This window comes from Phyllostomus discolor, chromosome 7 (genome assembly GCF_004126475.2).
Source record: "Phyllostomus discolor isolate MPI-MPIP mPhyDis1 chromosome 7, mPhyDis1.pri.v3, whole genome shotgun sequence".
Lineage (NCBI taxonomy): Eukaryota > Metazoa > Chordata > Mammalia > Chiroptera > Phyllostomidae > Phyllostomus > Phyllostomus discolor.
This window is the reverse complement of record NC_040909.2, coordinates 60,902,621-60,923,396: the sequence shown is the minus strand read 5'-3', so window position 1 is coordinate 60,923,396 and position 20,776 is coordinate 60,902,621. Positions and strand designations below refer to the sequence as shown.

The 20,776-nt window shown below is 36.5% G+C and overlaps 1 protein-coding gene across 1 annotated transcript in view; it reads left to right on the top strand.

Annotated features, from left to right (window-relative positions):
• SUCLG2 (succinate-CoA ligase GDP-forming subunit beta) overlaps positions 1-20,776 on the top strand; it is a 274,915-nt gene that overhangs the window by 56,485 nt on the left and 197,654 nt on the right. Inside the window, 1 exon segment of the mRNA XM_028518141.2 lies at positions 2,818-2,959. Coding sequence (XP_028373942.2) covers positions 2,818-2,959 — 142 coding nt within the window.

Below are 20,776 nucleotides of genomic sequence, written 5' to 3'. Positions count from 1 at the left end.
GATTGTTCCATACATGAGTGTTTAGCATGATGCCTACTGTATGGTAAGTGCTCAGTCAGTAGAATTGTTCTCATTATTGTTATTACTATTCAGCATTTGATTACATTTCCACATACTTTACACCATTCATTTGCTTAGCATGTGTCTCTTTTCTTTTTTCTTCCTCCTGCAAATGCAAAAGTAGACTTAAGTTTTTCCTCTCTAGATATGTCACAAATTCTTAATGAATGAAGTTGAGTTAATGAAGTTTTAGACCCAGTCAGTGACCCTATTCTTTCAAGTTTAGGGTTGACAGACACAGGTAGTTATTAATCACTTTATGGGGTTATAGCTTGGAATCAGCAATGGCTTTAGAACCATGTTCACTGTGTTAGTTTTCAATTTAAGTGCAACCGACTTTAAGCAGGCTTTCATTTGGGTCAATGCAGAAACAGTCAATACGTATTATATGTCTGTGAAACTGGTCTCTGGATCAATTACAATTAGTTTGCAGCAGATTGCATTAAAATATCCAAAATTAATACAGTGAGTATTCTGATGAAAAAGAATTGACTATGACCACACCATGGCTGTTTTTAGTCTTTCTCAAATGTTCTTTACAAACCATATTTTTTCTTCTTCTGTCAACTGCTTTAAATTGGCATGTTAACATAGACTTAATCTATTGATCCTTTCATTTGTCTTTAAAAAATGTCCCAGAATATGGCACATATCTAAGGTGTAAACTTTTTATTTTTTAGGGAGCTTTTACTAAACACCTAATACTTCAGTTTTCCTTGGTATGTTATGTGATGTGCTATTAAGAATATTGGGACAGTGAACAAGTTCATTTTTGAAATTTTGTGTTTTTAAAATTATTAATGTTTCATTAAGACTTCTAAAACGTTTAGAATTAAGATTAACAAATCACATCCAGTTATACAATATTGAGTACATTATGTGACAATTGCTTACCTGGCAATTTATTTTTATCCCAGTATATTTATTTCTAAAGAAGTGCAGGCAATCTCAATATTAAAAACATCATTTCCAATATTAATAAGGATAGAACAGAGACATATCTTTAGGTTTAATCATGTCAGAATTTGAATTTTTTAAAAGTGTGTGTAAATTATGTTTATTTCACATCTGAAGGACTTTTTATTTATTTATGTATTTATTTATTTAAAGATTTTATTTATTTATTTTTAGAGAGGGAAGGGAGGGAGATGGAGAGAGAGAGAGAGAAACATCAATGTGTGGTTGCTGGGGGTCATGGCCTGCAACCCAGGCATGTGCCCTGACTGGGAATTGAATCTGTGACACTTTGGTTCGAAGCCCGCGCTCAATCCACTGAGCTACGCCAGCCAGGCCTGGGACTTTTTCTTTTTAGAGAAGGTCAGTTTCTGGGAATGAAAAGTTATTTGAATAATGGGACAAAAGGCCAGAAGGCAGGGTTTATTCATTTGTATATCTAACTGGTATTTTTGGAGTATCTTCATATGCCAAGCACCATGACATTCTTTATAAAGACACAAAGACAATGCCTACACATTCTCTACCCTTGAGTAGAACCCCGTAAAATTGCAAGGCTCTGGAGCCTCTTTGGAACGCCTTTTGTCCGAAAGAGCTCCATGCATCATAGCTTGGAGATTTCAGAATAAAATGTAGTTTTAAAATAAAGACACAGAGGTCCTGAAAGTTCATGATCCCATCTGGTAAAGCCCTGTGGACCTCAGTTGACAGTCTTTGTGTTTCTGCCTTGGGCATCCACTGAGGCTCTTGACAGAAACCACAAGGAGTGTGTTAGGAGGTCTCCTACCACCACGGCTGTGATGAGTTGTGATTGATGTTATGGTGTCTTTGTGCATGAGGGGCATTGTCATCCTAGCTCCTGTGAGCAGTGGATCCTCTGCATCATGACTCATAGGTGGAAATGAGTTTAAACTAAGTATATTTATTTTTTCCTGTTTTTTTTCTTCTTTTAAACATTGGACTTACAAATTTGATAGGGAATGCTGTTGATCTTACTAGAGAAAATGCAAAGAATCTATTCATGTTATTCTGTCCTTTGATTATCTTCTCTCTGCATAGATAAAAACTAATTGATACATAGCAAGGTGACTTTCATACACCAGTTTCAGTTTTTAGGAACCAGTTTAATTAATGGTGACACTTTCAGGTTACTGAACTTAGCTTTGGTGTGTGAAAGATAATCTCATTAAACATGTAATAATTATACCTAGACTCCATTAAAAACTATGGTAAAAAAATGGATTAGTCTGTGGTCCATTGACCTCAAAATGTTAAAAAAATTTTCCTGAGCTGCCTTACAATGATTAACAATGTTCATACAGGTAATGAAATAATGCTGTGAATTTTTTTTTTGTCTGGGGTGAGGATGGTGGAGGCATATGCTATGTAATAGAGTCCTTATTGTTTTTAAAAATAACTTTTATTTTAAAATACAGACTTACAGAGAGCTGTAAAAATAGTGCAAGAGTCTTTGTATACTTCTAGCCTCCCCTAACGTTGACATCTTAAATAGTTTTTATATAGTCAAAACCAGGAGATCAAGATAGGTACATTACTGTTAACTAGATGCAGATCTTACTGTTTTCATAGTTTCTTAAATGTTGCATGCATTTATATATGTAATTATCTTAATGTTTTGATTAGAAAAACAAGTATGAAAATTTATATGCATTTTTTTCTTTCATCTAAAATCTGTGTTGCTGATTGCCATTTGAGGGTATCTATAATAAGACTGGCCATATAGGTTGACTGTTATTTCTCTGGTTATTAATGTGTTCTTACCTCTCTCCCCAATTTCTCTAGGCAGTTCAATTAACTTCCAGACGGTGGCTGAACCTTCAGGAATACCAGAGCAAGAAACTGATGGCTGACAATGGAGTGAAAGTTCAAAGATTCTTTGTAGTGGACACTGCAAATGAGGCTCTGGAGGCTGCTAAGAAACTAAGTAAGCATACACATACAGGTGAAGTACATTGGCCGGAATCAGTGAATTCACAGGCAGCTGTTTCTCACCAGTAAAATTGCATTGTTGTGGGTTATACTAACAGTGACAGATACCGCAGAGAACTTTTCTTCTTTGCGGTATCTGTCCAAAAAAGCCCAATTAGGTAAACTATTTTTTTATAGGAGAGAGCAGCATATGGGCTGTTATTCTATGGTAATTTTCCTCAGTTTTTGTTAACACTTCACCCAGTTCTCTTATCTGTGGTTTAGTGGCTCAGAGAAATTTGGTTGAAGGATATGGAGTGTCAAAGAGAAGCCAATAGCAGGGTAGTCAGGGAAGGTACTTGGTGTCCTTTTTTAAATCTTTTAGAACATGGAGAAAGTTCCCCTTGAGTGACTGTGCAGATAAAATGGAAGAACATGTTATATTTCAAAATCGAGGTGACTTTGGTTCAGTGTTTTGCCATCTCATTTACTGGCTCCAACTTTACATCATTGCCTCAGCTTCCTTATCTATAAATCAAGGCTAATGTGTATATCTTACAGTACTGTTGTATTTCTTTAAGGACGACTGCATCGATACATGGTAGAGAATCTAACCAGTGTCTCTAGTTATAGATTGAGAAATTAGGAATCAGATCCTACTGTCTGTTTTTCAGTGGACTTTCCTTTTGGTGGCATCCAGACTTTCTTATTGTTGGTCTGGAGTAGCACTGTCTGATAGAAACATCAGTACAGTGTGAGCTACATAAACAATTTTAAATTTTCTAAGTGCCCTTAAGAAAACTAAAAATAAATGGGTGAAATTAATTTTAATAATATACTATGTTTACCTCAGTATATTCAAAATAGGATTTTAATGTAATTAACAAAATAATTATCAATGAGATGTTTTACATTCTTTTTTGGTTCTAATCTTCACAAATGCAGTTTGTACTTTACAGCTCCAGCACATCTCATTTCACACCAGCCACATGTCATGTGCTTGGGCAGACACATGGCTGATGGTCCCCATATTGGACAGCTCAGGTCTGGACACGAGAAGATTTTGCATGTGCATGTTCTGCCTGCAGCTTTGGAAAGCAGGTGTTGCCTATGAAAAGTGAAGAATAGAGCATCTGCTAACTGGCCTTGCCCAGGACTCAGCCAAATTGGAGAGTGTGAGGTAGAGGCAGGCTTCCTATCCCAATTTTCTCATTTTCTGTGATCTTTTAAAAGGAAGCAGTGAGGCACTTCAGCTGTTTGCTGTTCTTCTTTTCTCTCCCTTTCAAAATTCATTCAGATGCTTATACACCATATCCTTTCTTGTGTTATGTCATTTGAAATGTATATTTATTCTTTCCTGCAATAAGTATTTATTTTCGACCATGTATTAGGCACCACGGATATAGCTGTGGAAGATAAGCAAGCCCTCTTTCTCCTCAGAAGTTACATTATGGAAAAAAATTAATTTGTAATTTTTGGATGCTAAATGTAGAAATTGAGAGCAACTGATATATACTTTTAGTTTTATTTTTCAGTTAGAGTTTATATTTAGTATTATTTGGTATCAGTTTTAGGTGAGAGAGCCAATATTTTAAGAAATGAAAATTGGTTTCATTTTCAAAACTATCAAAAATTTTTTTATGGTGAAAAAATTCAGTAAAATTAGCCCTAACCTTGGATAAGTGCTCCTCAGTAAACTGATTATAGATTCAGTAAAAATTAGTATTCGAACCTTTTTACATGAAAGGATCATTTTTGTTTTATACTCCTGTGCTTTGGGAATTAGGTAATGAGAGCAAAGAAATGTAAAGTTCATGTTGGTTTCGGTCTTCATTTTCCCCATTATTTTCTTAAATTTGCTGACATATTAGTGTTCCAGGTCCAAGGGTCCTTCTTAAGGGAATTCTGCTAGAGCTGATCAGCCCCTTCAGGCACAGTTGGGAGGACTTCTTTTTTAGATTTTCATGGGGCTTTGGACTTAATGAACTAATTGGCTTCTTAGTCATGAATTTGTTTTATAAGCATTTATTTAGCCACTTCTTTGTGGTTGGGGATTGTATACAGTGTCTGTAAGACAGAAAATTGTACTCTGGAGGAATTAGCAAGGTGGTATTTATATGCTGGGGCCAGGGTGAAGGGAGGGAAGAGACAACGAAGCAAGTTTAAGTAAATGAAAAATAAAATTAAAAAATGAAAATAAACTTTTGAAAAATCCACTTTGATTTTTGAGGACTGTTTTTAAGGAAAATCAAACTGGATAAAAGTTTGAGAATGGCGTGGCTTGCCACATCCCTGTGACAGTTCTTTATATGGCATAGCTGTGGGAGGGCCTCTCTGGTATTGATTAGAGCTAAAAGGGAATTAAAAGAATGAATCCAAGGACCTCATTTGGTGAATGCATGAGTAATCCTTCTCTTACTCAGCGAGCATTTACTGTAGAAGAAAGGTGTTCTCTGGTTTTTGTTGCTGGATGGACAATTTTGATCAGAGGGGAAATTTATAGTATTGGACCATCTCTTCTTCCAATGAACTGAGGTGCTAGTAAATATTATATAAAAGGAAGTGTGCATGTCACTGAGATTGCCTGGATAAAGCAAAATAAGAATTTGGCAAAACTCCACAGTGTTTACATTTTTGTCACTACAAGATTGATAAGAACCAAGAACACAGTTGCAGTTTTATCAAATAGATTTGAGGTTAAGGTTAAAATTTAATGTATGTGGATAACACATATATCTTTCTGATTGTCCTTAAAATGGGACCTCTATTTTATAATTATGGTATTTTAATGAAAAAAATTACATAGAAGGATAATAATGACTAACATGCAGTAAGTGCTCTATAAGATTTTATTGCTATCATCATCATTATTATCTGCAGCAGCAGCATCATATAATTTCAGGGGCTTTGCTGATGTCAGGATTCAAATTCATAGACAAATTAGAGGTATGTAATAATCAGAATCTTATTGATCATATGATAGGGTTCATGTTTTAATTCAGAAAGTTTATAAATGATTTACATGTATATGCTTTTTTTTCTGCTTCATATTTGGATGTAGTTTTAAAATAACATGACATTTAATAAAATATTTTGAAAATAGATGTCAATGTTAGGCATGCCTATGATTTCCAGGAATCTCTGTGTGGGTCTACAGATCTCTTTCTTTGTGTCTGAACCCACATTCCTGGTTGTCTGTTCGCCACCCATTTATGAATGTCTCCATCTCTTTTGGCTCAAATGGCACTGGTTGTCTCTGGTTGCTCTAAACCCTCTCTTCCTCTATGTCCCTCTGCTTACCCAACTGTGAGATATTTCTAGGTCATCTCAAATGCCTCTCATGTCTGCCATATTCAATCATTTACCAAATCCTGCGATTGGTACTGTAGCATTGTTATTTTGCAAAGCAAGGGAATAAACAATATAAGGTTAAAAACTTGCCAAGTTTCTATAGCTAATAATTGATGAAGATGGGATTTCTACCCAGCCCGATTAGATTTAATCTCCTCCCCAAGCATTTTTCCTCTTTGCTAACTTGATGATGATCTTGGGAGATTTTTATGTGTGAGTCATCATTTTTAAGATGGAAAGTATATATTAATAAAATTAGAAAGTTGAATTAAAACTAGAAGTGGCAGCTTCTGTGGAGCAATTTATAGAAATTGTGTGGTCTGCAGATATTTTCTTAATGATTCATTTTGTTGTATCTTTTTAGGCAATAGAATATTTTGCCATATAGTTATGAAAAACTTGTTAAAATTTGAGCATTTGTTTAAAATGGGTAATGCATATGTTTTGTTTCTCAAACACAATTGAGAATGATAAGAGACTGAGTGAGAGCCTTGTTTTCTGGCACAGAAAATAGACTTATGTCTGATTGAGAGAGTTAATTTGGCTTGGTGAATTAAGTTTTTAATATGTGGGTAATAGTCATTTCTATAACAGTTTGAATGAGCTACCTTTTATAATCACACTTAAAATAAGGAATTGTTTTTCTTGCCTACAATTTTCTCAGGAGGTTTATTAATTACATGTGTTCTCCTCTGTAGGTTAACTTTAATGTATAAAATCAACAGATAATTATAGAATACCCACTGTGTGCATGTATGCGTAACTAAACTTGATGTTGCCTTTCAATTCTCTTTAAAGATGAATGAAGGATTGTGTCTCTCACATAATTCTAAATGCCTGCCTTAAGAGTATTTGCATTAAGCACATATGAAACTTTATTAGGTCCTCCACTTTTTAGTTTTTGGAATTGCCACAATTTGTTAATTATTCCATTATGTTGCTATGAACTCTGAACATTTGATTAAGCAAGAAGATTGTATTTCAAAAGTTCAGTTTTATTTTTTGCCAGGAAAGAAATTGAAATATGAGTGGAGAAATTAATATTCTCTGAGCTAATGACCTGCATTTTAAAATGGAGATAAGCTTTTATTGAACTTGCTTACCTTTAGATTACTTTTAGCTACAGCATGATTTTGTCAATCAATTATATATATATAATCAGCTATCATATATATATATGAAATATATATATATGTATTTTATGTATTTTATGTATATGTATTTTATATGAAAAGAGAACTACCCGTTGACTGTTGATTGACATGTACTATTAATCCCAAGACAATAAATGCATCACGAGCCTCCTTGATTTTTGTGGCTTTGTCATACCAAATTGCATGGTAAGGATCTTGCCAAAAGATCTTAATATCCTTTCTGTTGAGATGATGGTCATTATTGCCTTGTAATGACAGGCAAGGATAACATTGGTTCTGCATATTAAATCTTCATTTCACCACTGCATTGGATGCCTGTTATTTTGAATCTGGAGTCAGGAATGCAAAGAAGCAAGGGTCAGGCAAACACAGGCCATCGGAGGTTGCAGCAGGGTTTGCTTATCAGAAATAATGGTGATGTGCTCTCCTCATGGTGGTGTCTGTGGTGAGATCTGGCTCTTCCTGGCTGCTGGCCCCTTTGTTGCTTCCCATTGTTTTAGCCTCATTTTCCCACCTCCTTGATGATTATGTGAACCTCCCAATATCTTTTTGTAATTTACTTGATGCTTATTTCAGCTAGAATCAATTTCAGTTGCTTATTGCTGACAACCGTGACTCACTCAGACAGAAACTGTTATCATAAGTAAGATAGTAAACTCTGAGACATAGTAAATGCTCAATATTATTGTTAGTCAGAAAATTTTCATTTACTAATGTTTACTTATAAATTCTCCTTAAAGAAACACCTGAATTGACATTAAAGACATTCCCAAAATGTATGAAGAGGTTCTCATTTCCTGTTGCATGTCTTTTTGCAAAGAAGTACCCCTTTTATATAATGTTCTTTTCTCTTCTTCCTGAGTCTGCAAATACAAGCAAGTTTCTCTGGTTGTCATCTTAGAATTTTTCTGTGTTAGAATATCTTTTCCCTAATTGTCTCATGTTTACAGATAGAAGCAGCAGGATAGCTATATAGTGAAGGGTGAGATCAAGGCAGGCTGTGGGCAGGAAGGCTTCGAATGTAGCTTCCTATCAGCTTCCTTAGGAACAAATAACAGTGCATTGAAAGTCAGTGCATCAACTTGGATTTTGACAGTCTAATAACACAAGGATTAATTCATCTTTTCACACTTTAACCAATAAAAATACTAGTAGTGGCATTTAACCTTTGGTTCCCGGCCATGTGCTTGGCATGTGCTAAACATTTTGTGAGTGTGATCTCATGTCATCCTCATTTAAATTAAAAGAGAGGCTTTTCTTTAAGAACTGGTTCTGAATATCACGAGATCTCTGCCTGCACATGACTGTATAGCCACAGTAACTGACATACTTTTACTTTTGTCTTTTCAGTGTATATCGTTAATGGGGATATTTATTAATTTGTTTTTTAAAGCTTCCTTATTGTGAATGAACAAAGAAGGTGTGTGCACCGTCTCCTCCAGCACTTTCCTGTGAATGATTTTTCCTGGGGATCTTCGACTCCCCTTCAGTGTACATTTGGTAGTTCTGAATGTCTAGAGGGTGCCTGATGGGGCTGTAAATGTCAAAAAACCCTGCCTGGGGTAGAGGGGCATAACACTAGCTTGTATTATCTGTCTGCCTGGATGTATTGGCCTTTTTAAAGAAATCTTAAACATATACAAATCTCTTGTTTATTAAAGGAATATGCTCATTATTTTGATTTTAAAAATTACAGAAAAGTACAAAGAAGTAAAATTTCCTCCTATCCTATTGTCCAGAGGAAACCTGACAATATAATATATTTTCTTCCATTTTTTATGTATTCATTTGTTCAGTCAGCAACTTTAATTTCTGTGTACATATTTACATAAATATAATTGAGAGGGAATATTTGTTTTTCACTTGGGAAATTACTAATCATATAGTCCTGTATCTTTTAAAATTCCACATTATAACATGAGCATTACCCAAATAATAAATTTTTTAAAAGTATTGTTTTAATGGTTGTACTTTAATCTCTAGATTGACTGTTGTTTCCTATTATGACTTACTTAGATTGTTTTTTTCTCTTTTAGTATGTTAAGTAATGCTAGCTTCTGTAAACCATAAACTGCCAATTCTCATAGCTTACTACAATAAAGAGTTATTTCTTAGTCACATAAAAGCCCAATGTGGTGTTCTCGGTCTGCCTCTAAATGGTGACTCACAGATCCAGGCTCCTTTCATTGTTCCACTCTGCCTTCTTCAACACATTGCTCCTGCAGATGACCTGGGCATTGTGTTGATTCCAGCCACTTAAAAGGGGAAAAGAGCATGGAGTTGTATGTAGGGATTTTGCAGGGACCATATCACATCAGCTCACATTCTGTTGGCTGAAATTCACCAGGTGATCGTAATGAACTGCAAGAGAGACTAGGAATATTGTTTCAGTGCACACTTCAGAAGAGGAAAGGAATTAGATAGCAGTCTCTAGCATTTAGAATTGGGAGATATTTGTCTCTTTGTTTCTTCATTTATAATAAGCATGGACTATACATAGTCAAAAGAACACAGTTCTCATCCCAGCTCTACTTTGACTACTTAAGCTATAATTTACCTGACTATAAAATTGAGGATAATAACACATACTTCAAGGAATAATTCAGATGAAAAAAAGACAAACATAACACATGACACATATAAACAAAGTACTTGCCAATTTACCTTCCTTCTCTTTTGGTCTGAATTGAGCGAATGTTTCAAGCCATCGTAAAAGGAATGTAATAACAACTATTAGAAACATCAATAGCAGATAAAATGATCAGTGCTTTTGCAATAACACCTGAGTGTTAAACTATATTTACTATACATCTTGTTAGATGATTTGATAATGATTATATACTCGTATACCGTTGGTTTATATTTTCTAGGGAAATGGTAGTGATGAAACCAAATGTTGCATAATTTTGAAAGAAAGTGAAGATTGTGCTTTCTCTACATTTCAACAGAATAAATATTACCTAAGGGATTTTGCTTTTTAAGTTGCTGTGTTCTACCCTAAGGTGGTTATTACAGGAGATGACAGTGTCAACCAATGCACGTAAATAGCACTAATGCTCCACTTGACTTTTCTAGGTTACCTACAAAAAAGTCAGGCGATGAATTGAGAAAGTTTAAAAAAAATATGTTGACTTGATCTGCCTTAGCATGAAAACTGGATGAGTAGACAAACTATGTCAATTATGTATTTTTTCTTTTATTCAACATGGAACAAGCTAAGGGATTTGTGAGTCTGTTATTTTTCTTAAAATGTGGGCCAATTATTAGAATTTTAGGGTGGGGGGAAAGCAGATGGGATGTGGATAACAGAAGGGATTTGACAGTGATAGAAGTATTTGATATGCAAAAATCAAACTGTTCCCAGTCTTCAGGTGGGAGATGTATCACTGAAAAACAGCTTCACATAAACATATTTTCTTTCTAAGTAACCTACATAAAAGTATCATAAATACGGGAAAATTTAGATCCCTTTATTACTTTCCTCTTGCTCAGAATTCTTTACTACTTTCCCTTCTTTAGCAAATTCAGGGTAAATTCATGTGGCCAGTTGTACATGACACAGTCATGGTCTCTCTGGCAGATTCAAGATAAATTTAGATGGCCAGCTGTGCATGACATGGTCACAGTCTGTCTTTGACACACTGCCCTGTTGTGCTGTTTCCTAGTGTGTGGCCACATTGTTTCTTCCTGCCTCCTTCCATGTTCTTTCCTTCACAAAGGGCCTTCTAACCCAGTGGAGATCACCATGGAGTTGGCCTTAAATTCAAATCCTGCATCTTCTATATATTGGCTGTACCCTAGGCAAGTGATTTGACCTCTAGAATCCCCAGTTTGCCCATCTGTAACTGGGTTGAATATTGATAATAACACTCACTTCTTAGGGAACCATGAGAGTGAAGTTATGGACTTAGAAGATTTAGTGGAGTTGTATACCCTAAAGTCTCAGTAATGGGTAGCTGGGATCATTGTCATGGTTATTATTGCCTTTCATTTTGGTCTAGCCTAACTTCCCTTCTGAGTGAGATCTTCTAGGAGATACTGTGGAGGTATTTAAGAAAGTGGGCCTTCAAGGAGACTGACTTTGTATCAAACCTAGCTCCACCTTTTTGTTGGATTTGTTTTAACTTCTCTAGGGCTCCTTTTCCTCATCAGTAAAAGATGAGATGTCAGTCCTATCTACCCATGGACTTGGTGGGAGGTGTGACGTATGTCTTAATATAGTGACTGGCCCACAGGAAACATGGATAGATATTGTCATTATGTGTATGTGTATACTTATTTGAGTATATTGACATATATAGCATTATACTACTTTCTGTGATACAAATATATGTATATATTATAAAATGATTACCACAATAAGTCTAGTTAAAAATCTGTCACCCATAGTTACATATATTTTTATGTGTGAGAATTTTTAAGATCTGTTCTTTTAAAAACTTGCAAATATACAGTGGAGTATTATTAACTATAGCCACCATGATACATTTATTTTATAACTGGAAATTTGTGCCTTTTGATTCTCTTCATCCATTTTACCCACTTCCCACCCCTCAACTCTGGCAGCCACTACTCTGTTCTATTTCTGTAAGTTTTTTTTAAGATTCCAAATATAAATGAGATTGTGCAGTATTTGTCTTTTTTGACTTATTTCACTTAGCACAGTACCCTCAAGGTCTATCCATGTAACAGATGGGAGGATTTTCTTTTTATTTTTATGGCTGAATAATAAATCCATTGTATATAGAATGCATTTTCTTTATACATTCATTTGTCATTGGACATTTAGGTGGTTTCCATGTCTTTGCTATTATAAATAAAGATTTAATGAACATGAGGATGCAGATATCTTTTTTAGTGTTTTTGTTTCCTTTGGATAAATATCTGAAAGGAGGATTGCTATATCTTACAGTTATTTTATTTTTAATTTTTGGAGGAACCCCTTACACTGTTTTCCATAGTGGCTGCACCAAAGTACATTCCCACCAGCAGTACAGTTGTTGGCATTATATTGCTGTGGATTTTGCTATGATGATAAATGATATGCTGTGCATGTCAGTGTGCATGGGGTAGGGTAGAGGGTAACCCACCTGTGTGGTCTGTATGTCAGAAAGAAGAAGCACATTCCTTATGATACAGTTGTAGGCTGACCTCTCACATAGTACTTTTCATATAAGAAATAATGTGTATTCCTGTAAATTAGGACAGGAGGTTTCAAGAGTCATCAGGCATTTAAAGTTTTCAGAAGTGTCTCCAAGCATAGATGACCATCTCTATTGGTTTTCCTGGGACAGACTTAGATATATCTATTGTTCTTAAACTATTATTAATAGCAACCCCCAAATATATTGCTATTTTTTCCAAAATTGTCTCCATTTTAACAATAAAGTATTTGGTCACCTTACTCAAAGAGTAACTTTAAGGGTGACTCCTTGATAGCAATTGTCCTTAACATAAAGCCTGTTTAGTAAGACAGAATATTGTGTGTATATATATATATATATATTCTCCCATTAAATCATGAAGGATGAACAGGAGATGAAAGGGCCTTCCTGACACTGTTAGGGGTGATGGCAGGGAGCCAGGTATAAAAACAGTTGGGTAGGATGAGTCTTGATTCCAGGCTGTTTCTCATTCATCTTTGCATTCGGTAAGTGGTTACAGACTAGAAAAATCAATAAGGGAACAAACACCCCATGGAAATCTCCAACTAGGTTAACAGTTGGCAAGAAGGACTTCTCTGATGTACTCATCCAGTGGTTTTTCTCTAATACCACTGGCCCATGTCCTTAGACTTTATTGGGCATGGTAGATGATCAGCCTAGCAGCTTTGCCTTTGCAAGCTTTGTGTCAGAAATTGGTCCCGGGTTCTCTTTAGGCTGGTCTTCCTACCTAATGCCTCAAAACAGCCATGGTCAAAATGCTGGGACAGTCAAGTTTTCTGGTATTGTCAGGAATGAATCAACATAGACAAAGAACTTCACCTTTTGCCAAGATGTTCTCTCTGAGCTCTAGCTGGCCATGGAATGAAAGTCCCTTGTCCATAGTGGCTTTTTCTTCCGTTTACACCAGCCAACTCTACTTTCAGTTATAGCAGCAGTTTTCAACCAGTGTGCCCCAAGAATTTTTAAAACATGCACTGACTATTTAGTTGGGGACACTGACCTCTTTTCCCTTAGATTGTCAAACTAAAAAACGACAACAGCCAACACAACAATAGCTCTCTGGTGTGCATGAATCAAAATTATACTTAATTTTTTGTCAGATCACCAAAAATATATATTTTAATGTGCTACAGAATTTTAGTAATTAGTTTTATGTGTGCCATGAGATGAAAAGGGTTGAAAATCTCTGAGTTATAGCATCTTGTATGTGTGTTCATTTCAGTTGAAAGGTACCCCAATTATTCTCATTTCAGTGCCATTTTTCACACTGGCTCCTCTACTCTCAGAAAAAGAAATAGACAGTAGTTTTCCATCCTTGTGAGAATGTTGTTCATTACACTTTGATGAAATAAGAGAGGGGACTAAGAGGAAACCAGGGAGGGTTCAGAAATACATGTAAATATAATCTTTTTTCCATGTAGTGTTAATTAATTTAATAGTTATTGGGTGCCTGAAATGAGTTAGGCACTGAGATTGGTTGAGCACAAGGATGACTAAGAATGGTTGGTGCTTCTAAGATGTTTGCTGCATGGTAGAGAGACTGATGGATATATAACCCATAGGATGCAGGGTGGTCATTCTGATGGTAGGGGCATGGCCAGATGTTACAGACATACAGGGGGGAGGGTGCCTATACTATTGTGTGTGCTGGTGGTCAGATGTGGGGTGGGGCTTCCTGGAAGAGTGAAGCCCCATTACATTTCCTTTCTGACTCCTTGTTAAATGTAACACATTTAAGGTAGAGACTTTATTCTGACCCCAAAATAAAAACCTTGGCCTTAATTCTTTTTTCTTTTTGGGTGTCATGGTAACAGCCCTCAAAATAATTGGTTAATAATTGGTGGTACTAGGTTTTAAGAGAAGTTATAATTCAGATACTTTTGCTAGTTGTGTGTCTAAGTAGTTATTCTAGTGGGTAAGAGAAGTGTGCTGCCTGAGGGAACTGGAGATGGCTGCCTTCCCAAAGAATTCTGTGGACAACTCCTCAAGGGGCATTGTTTTTAATAAACCTGACCACTCCTTGCTTTTCTAGGTTGGGAAACTTTGAGTATCCAGTCAGAATTCATCAGACTAAGGTGGTTAGATATTTATCAACCAAACCTATAAGAATGATGTATAAGCCAGATTGCTGATGAGCACATTTACAAAGTGAAATGTTTTTGTCATGACTAGAATGTTCATATCTACTATCTTGATTGCTGTCTTAGAAGACAGATTTTTACCTTTCCAAGGTTTTTTCCGTTTTTAAGCAGAAGAACACACCTCAGCAGAAGCTGGGCTTTCACTTACTCAAACACTCAACAGTAGTTATTCAGTGCTTTTGCAAGGTGGTAGAAATGTAATAGCTAACATTAACTTGAGAATTGGTGTGTGTTTAACATACACTGTTAAGTGCTTTTCTGCCTTGTCTTAAAGAATACTCATAAGACATTTCTGAGATATGTCATCATCCTCATTCATAGATTGTAGAAAAATCTTCTAAGAGGCCCTAGGAGGTCCACATAAGCTGGATTCTGAGATCACACCTTCAGTAACTACAATGAGCATCACAAATTCCAGGCAGAATGGAGCACCTCTGAGTGACAGAAACACCACGTCAAGGGCCTTTTATTGCTGAGCCCAAAGGCAAGGGACAAGGGCCTTTACCATCCAGAGCCCTGCTTACAAGTTTGCTTGTCTTAACCCAGAGACTCTGGTCCATCTTTTACTCTCTTGCTCCCCAGAGCTTAGTCCCCCACACCCTAGACTGGGCAGGTTACCTCCTTAATCCTCCTTGCTTGAAGCCTTCTTGACATCCTGTCTCTTCTTTTCTTGGGTTGATTTTCTTAGAATCCTTAGGAGTCCTGGTATATCCCCTTCTCCTGCCACAAAATGGTGCAAGCAGCACCCATTAGTGAACCAGGAACTGGGGCTACTGTGGTTTACATCACAAAAATACTCTCAGTATAGAAACACATCCACTGTTATTCATTGCCTTTTAACTTTGCAGGGGCTGGAGTTTAAAGGGTCTCTTGTGTACACTAAGTCCCTGAAGAAAGCAGATAGCTGAAATTTTCCACTTTGTCAGTAGTATGGAACCATATACAATTAATGACAGAGAATGATTTCTTTATTGTTTCTTTTAACTTCTGTAGGTAAAAGGCTTGTGATTTCATATCAGACCAAATCACTTTTTATTTGTTCAACATCTTTTGGTATCTTCTCTGAAGAGGTGATTTTAAGCTGACACTTAGGAGGGAGGAGCCAGTCAGGAGAATTAGAAGTAAGGTGTTCCAGACAGAGGTGACCGATGAGGCCGAGATCCTGAAATGGAAATGGCTTTATAAATTGAAAAGCAGAAAGACCTGTGAGACTGGCATTTAGGGAAAGGCAGTGGGGTAAGATTTGAGAGGTAGGTAAGAGAAGTCATTGTAAGCCTAAAATATTTTTGGATTTTATTGTAAGTGAATGGGGAGCTACAGAAAGATTTTAATAAAATTTATATCTATTAGGCATCTCAACAATGCTGGATGATAAACCATCAGTGAATCATTTGTTCTTGCTCGAATGTTTGTATATTGGCCCATTCAGGGCCTCACTGGATATGGCAGCAGGCATCTGGTTGGGTCCAGGTCTGCTCCATGTTAAAGTCATTGTCCTTGAAGCAGTGGCATACCTAGGGACATGTCTTCATGGGGAAATGTCCACAAAAGAAGAGAGCAAACCTAACCACAAGCATGTATCAAGCCTCTCCTTGCATCACATCTGCTAACGTCCCACAGGTGGAACCTGGAGTCAAAGAGGACCCAGAAGAAGGACCTGCAAGGATACAGGGCACAGTGTGCCTCCAGGGAAGGCAAAAGAATAGGGCCATGATTTTATGTGACCACAAGCAATGACCTGATCTTATCTTTATATGAAAACAAATGTTTACCATTGACTAGATGACCAACTATCCTGTATTACCCAGAAGTGAGAGGGTTCCTGGGATATAGTGCTTCCAGAGCTTAAAACCAAGAAAGTCTCAGCCAAACCAGGATGTGTTGTTCCCTATTATGAATTTTCCTGTGATGAATGGATTAACAGGCTGCAGGAAGAGATAGGCTATTGCCGTGATCATCTAACAGAGAAGGTGGTGGTTAGATGATGAGGGTAGCAGAGGAACTGGGGAAAAGTGGATATATATATATATATATATATATATATATATATAGGGGATATCTTTTGGAGGTGGGGCCCATGGGACTTACTGATTTATGGAGTGTGGTAGATGAAGAAATTAACTGAGAGTACGTTAGACCAAGTGACTATGCAGTTTGCTACAATATGATGACCTAAATAACCTATAGAGTAGAATAGAAAATTATAATAATTATTACAAGAATATTATAATAAACCAGTACTTACAAATACTTTCTGTATGATAGTTCACAATATATGGCATTTCTCTTTGAAACCATGCCAAGAAATCAATGGAATAAATGTGGAGGTTGCTATATATAGATCTAGTCTTAGAATAACATAAACAGATTGTATCAGAAAAGTGATTGACACTAATAAAGTGAGTTTTCATAATAGCCTACAAATGTACCCCAGCTGACCAAAGGACTTTGTTTCTGTAGTGACCAAGAAAGCCATGACTATTGGAAAATGGGCCCAATTGTCTTTATTCTAATTTGCCAGGGGCTGAACCTATTGTGATAGACATTTTACATTTACAACATGAATTTCCTGTATAGTAGTATCTTGAGTGACTATATTGGTGTGGTGGAAAGAATATTTAAATAGGTCTGAATCTGAGCTGTGGTTTTTGTGTTCAGTCATTCCTCTCCACACTTTCTAGGTGTGGGGTCAAACACTGTGTATGATTGTGATTAGATACTGCTGATTTCTTTTTATCCACCTTTGTAGTTTAGTATTTTGAATGACAAGGAGAACCTGATCCCCAGACAATTAGGGGATGCTAAGTGGATTAACATTGAATTAATACCAGTTTACATGTGGACAATGCCACTGAATACTTTTGTGACTCTGAATGACTTGCTTGGCATATTTGGGTTCTGTGAACTGGGAATAACAATTTAGGGATGTTGTGAAGATCAAATGAAAGATTGTATGTGAAAGCCCTGTGTAGGATCCTATCAATAAGTTCTTCCTTTTCCACCAAGACCATGAGTTTTCAGGCCTGGTTTCATATTGGCTTCATTTTTTTTAAAAATTCACTGTGCTTTGCATCCTTGTACATAGTGGTAATAAGCATATATTTATGGGAGACATGGCAGATAAAGTGTCAGGTTTCTCATAGCTCTTGATTCTGTTACCTCTCTGGATTTTTGTGTTGGCTGCCTCTATAAGCCAGAGCTACTCAGGTATTTTTCTTCTAATTTTATGGCATGGGGTCTTGGGCAAGTACTTAATCCCTCTGTGCTTTAGTTTCCCCATCTAAAAAGGGACTAACATTTCTTGCATCAGAGATTTGCTGTGAGTCTCCTCATTCTTGTAATAACTCATTTTTTATAATCAGATAACTACACTTAATGATTGTTAGCTGTTTTAATTATAATTGTACTTATTATTTACAGGTAAGTTTCCTGCTGAATTTACTTGACTTGTAGACCTGAGAGATGGGACAAAACTGTCTGCGTATATAGGAAATTATAAAGTTTATGTGTTGATGAACTCTAAAGGGTGCTTTGATAGAGATTTTCATTATTTTTTGGTGATTTGTGATTTTTCTGCAGTGGTCATTGTACTCGACTTGATGTGTTTAATGTGTCATGTAAAAGGGTTTTGATAATCTGAAGTGCAGTCTTTTTGAATCTCAGTTGAACAAAATCCTATTTCACTTTCTCTTGTTCTGTGTTGGCCTGAGTCCATTTTAATGTTTAGTGTCCTCTTGCCAGCTTATTCCTCTGCCATCTTCAAGTTTTTGAGTTTCTCTTTATTTGTCCTAGCTTTTTAAAAATGTGTTCTCTTTGTGCTCTTGATTTATTAAATCTCTGAGATCTTCGTTTTTCTGGGATGGGTCGGCAACCTGAGAGATCTGAATTGCATCATGTGCTAGTCATTCCAGCCACTGATTAGAGGTTAGTAAATGCACACACTGATAATGCTGTGTGCTTTTTCTGGAAAACTGGGCTATAGTCAGTGTGCTAAATAGTGGAAGAGGTATTTTTTAGTTGGCATGCCTCTATAACTATAAATAACTATAAATCTAGAAGTTACTTTTTCAACATTTTCTTCTTCTTTGAATGTCTGAACTCTTAGGCAGTTTTGATATTTTTTCCTTCTGGAAGGATATGAGACTTCTGGCAGGATAAAGAAATAATTTTGGAATACTTAATACTCTGAAAAAAAATGAATGAGGCAAAACACTATCCACCTCAAAAGTTTGTTAGAAGCTGTTGTACCTTTGAAATTGGCAGTGGAAATTACCATGGTCCTTGCTTACTGGAGTATATAGGGTGGCAGGTAAGGAAGAACAAAATACAAATATTTTTAAAGTATGCTTTTTATAGATTTTTATGTATTATGATCTCATTTTTCTTCACATAATAAGAGGTGTTGGAGGACAGGAATTATTTCATTCTCCAGTGAGGAAACAGGCTGGGAGAACTCAAGAGGCTTGATTAAGTATCCCAGTGGCAGATGGGTCCACCGCAACATTTGCAGGACCAGGGACAAAGGTACAAAGGCCCAAGTTCCAAATACAGAGTTATAAATCAAGGTAACAGTCTATCATATAGACTAAAATACAGGTATCCAAAATGGCATAAATTGTTTTACCTTGATAAACATATCTTCAGAAAGACCTGGGAGTCCTGATTTAAAGTCTACATTCCTGTGCTCTCTGGAGTTTTGTAAGAGAATGTGCGTCATAGGGATTATCAACTACCTGTGTCATTCCTCTCCTCAACCTGGCCCATCCTGTATGGTTAGGTGCCTCATGTCGCTCATGTCCAGATCATCCACCTTTTCTGCAAATAGCCACATTTTGGCTAGCATTTCAGCCTCGGACTGCACTGAGGAGGTACCATGTTTTTCCCATGTAAGGTCAGATTTTAGGAAGAGGCCCATTGGAGCCCATTTGGGCAGAAGCTTCAAGGGGATGGGCTCTAGGGACATCCCCTGGGCCTCACAGATTCTTCACTCCATCCTGTGATTAAAACTGATTGCGATGGCTGTAGTGAGTGGGGTATCCGAGATACAAGTTGGATCCAAATGGATTGTTTGGCTACTTCAATCACATTATTAGTCAGTTTGGTGGAAAATAATGTTAATTCCTTCATTCAGTATGCATTTATTATATATAGGTTATTGGTGCTGGAGTTGTAGCTATGAACAAGATAGAAGAACTTAAATTCTACTGGGAGAAGACTGAAAATAAACATGTAAAAAATTACAAAATAATGTCCAAAGGTTACCAATGCTGTGAAGAAAATGAAAGATGATAGGGAGCTAGTGATGGAAGGGTAGGGAAGGGGCTAATGGTCAAGGAAGGCTTTTATGTGGAAATGACATTTGTGATATGAATGCTGAACAGTTGCAAGAAGATCTAAGGGAAGCATGTCCCAAGCAGGTGGAACACAGGTACTGGCCATGAGCTCAGCCACTTCAGGAGACAGAAAGCTGGTCAGACAGAGGTTTGGGCATAGGTGGTCAGGGAGTGGAAGGAAGTGAGGTTGGAGAGAGGGAAGGGTTTGGGAGGTCACTGGTATGTTGTATGCTCAAAGGATTTGGTTTGTGTTCAGTAGGATCCTTTGGAAGATGTTAAACAGGGGAGTGATACTAAAACTTCCTGATAGTTAACTCTGTGTGGCTTGTCAAAATTTTAATTATTTTGCCAATACCAAATGAATCCCCTACCATACAAATTCCCTCACTCTTACAATAGTGGAATGTAACATATATATTTTGTGGACATTTTGAAGAGTTAAACATTGATGTTTCTGGCAAGTAATGTGAAAAAAAGTAGCCATATATTTAGCTATCAAGTTTTATGTTCTTTGCTAAAAATATAGAACCAAGAGAGCTCTAAGCATAAGAGGCATGCTCTTGGTGTTGGTTATTTCATAATTATTCTTAGGTACCAATGTCATCTTCACATGATTTATAGTAATGTAAATAATGTGTTGGAGACTAACAAATCAAAATCTCATTTCAAATGTGTGACACTAATGTTGT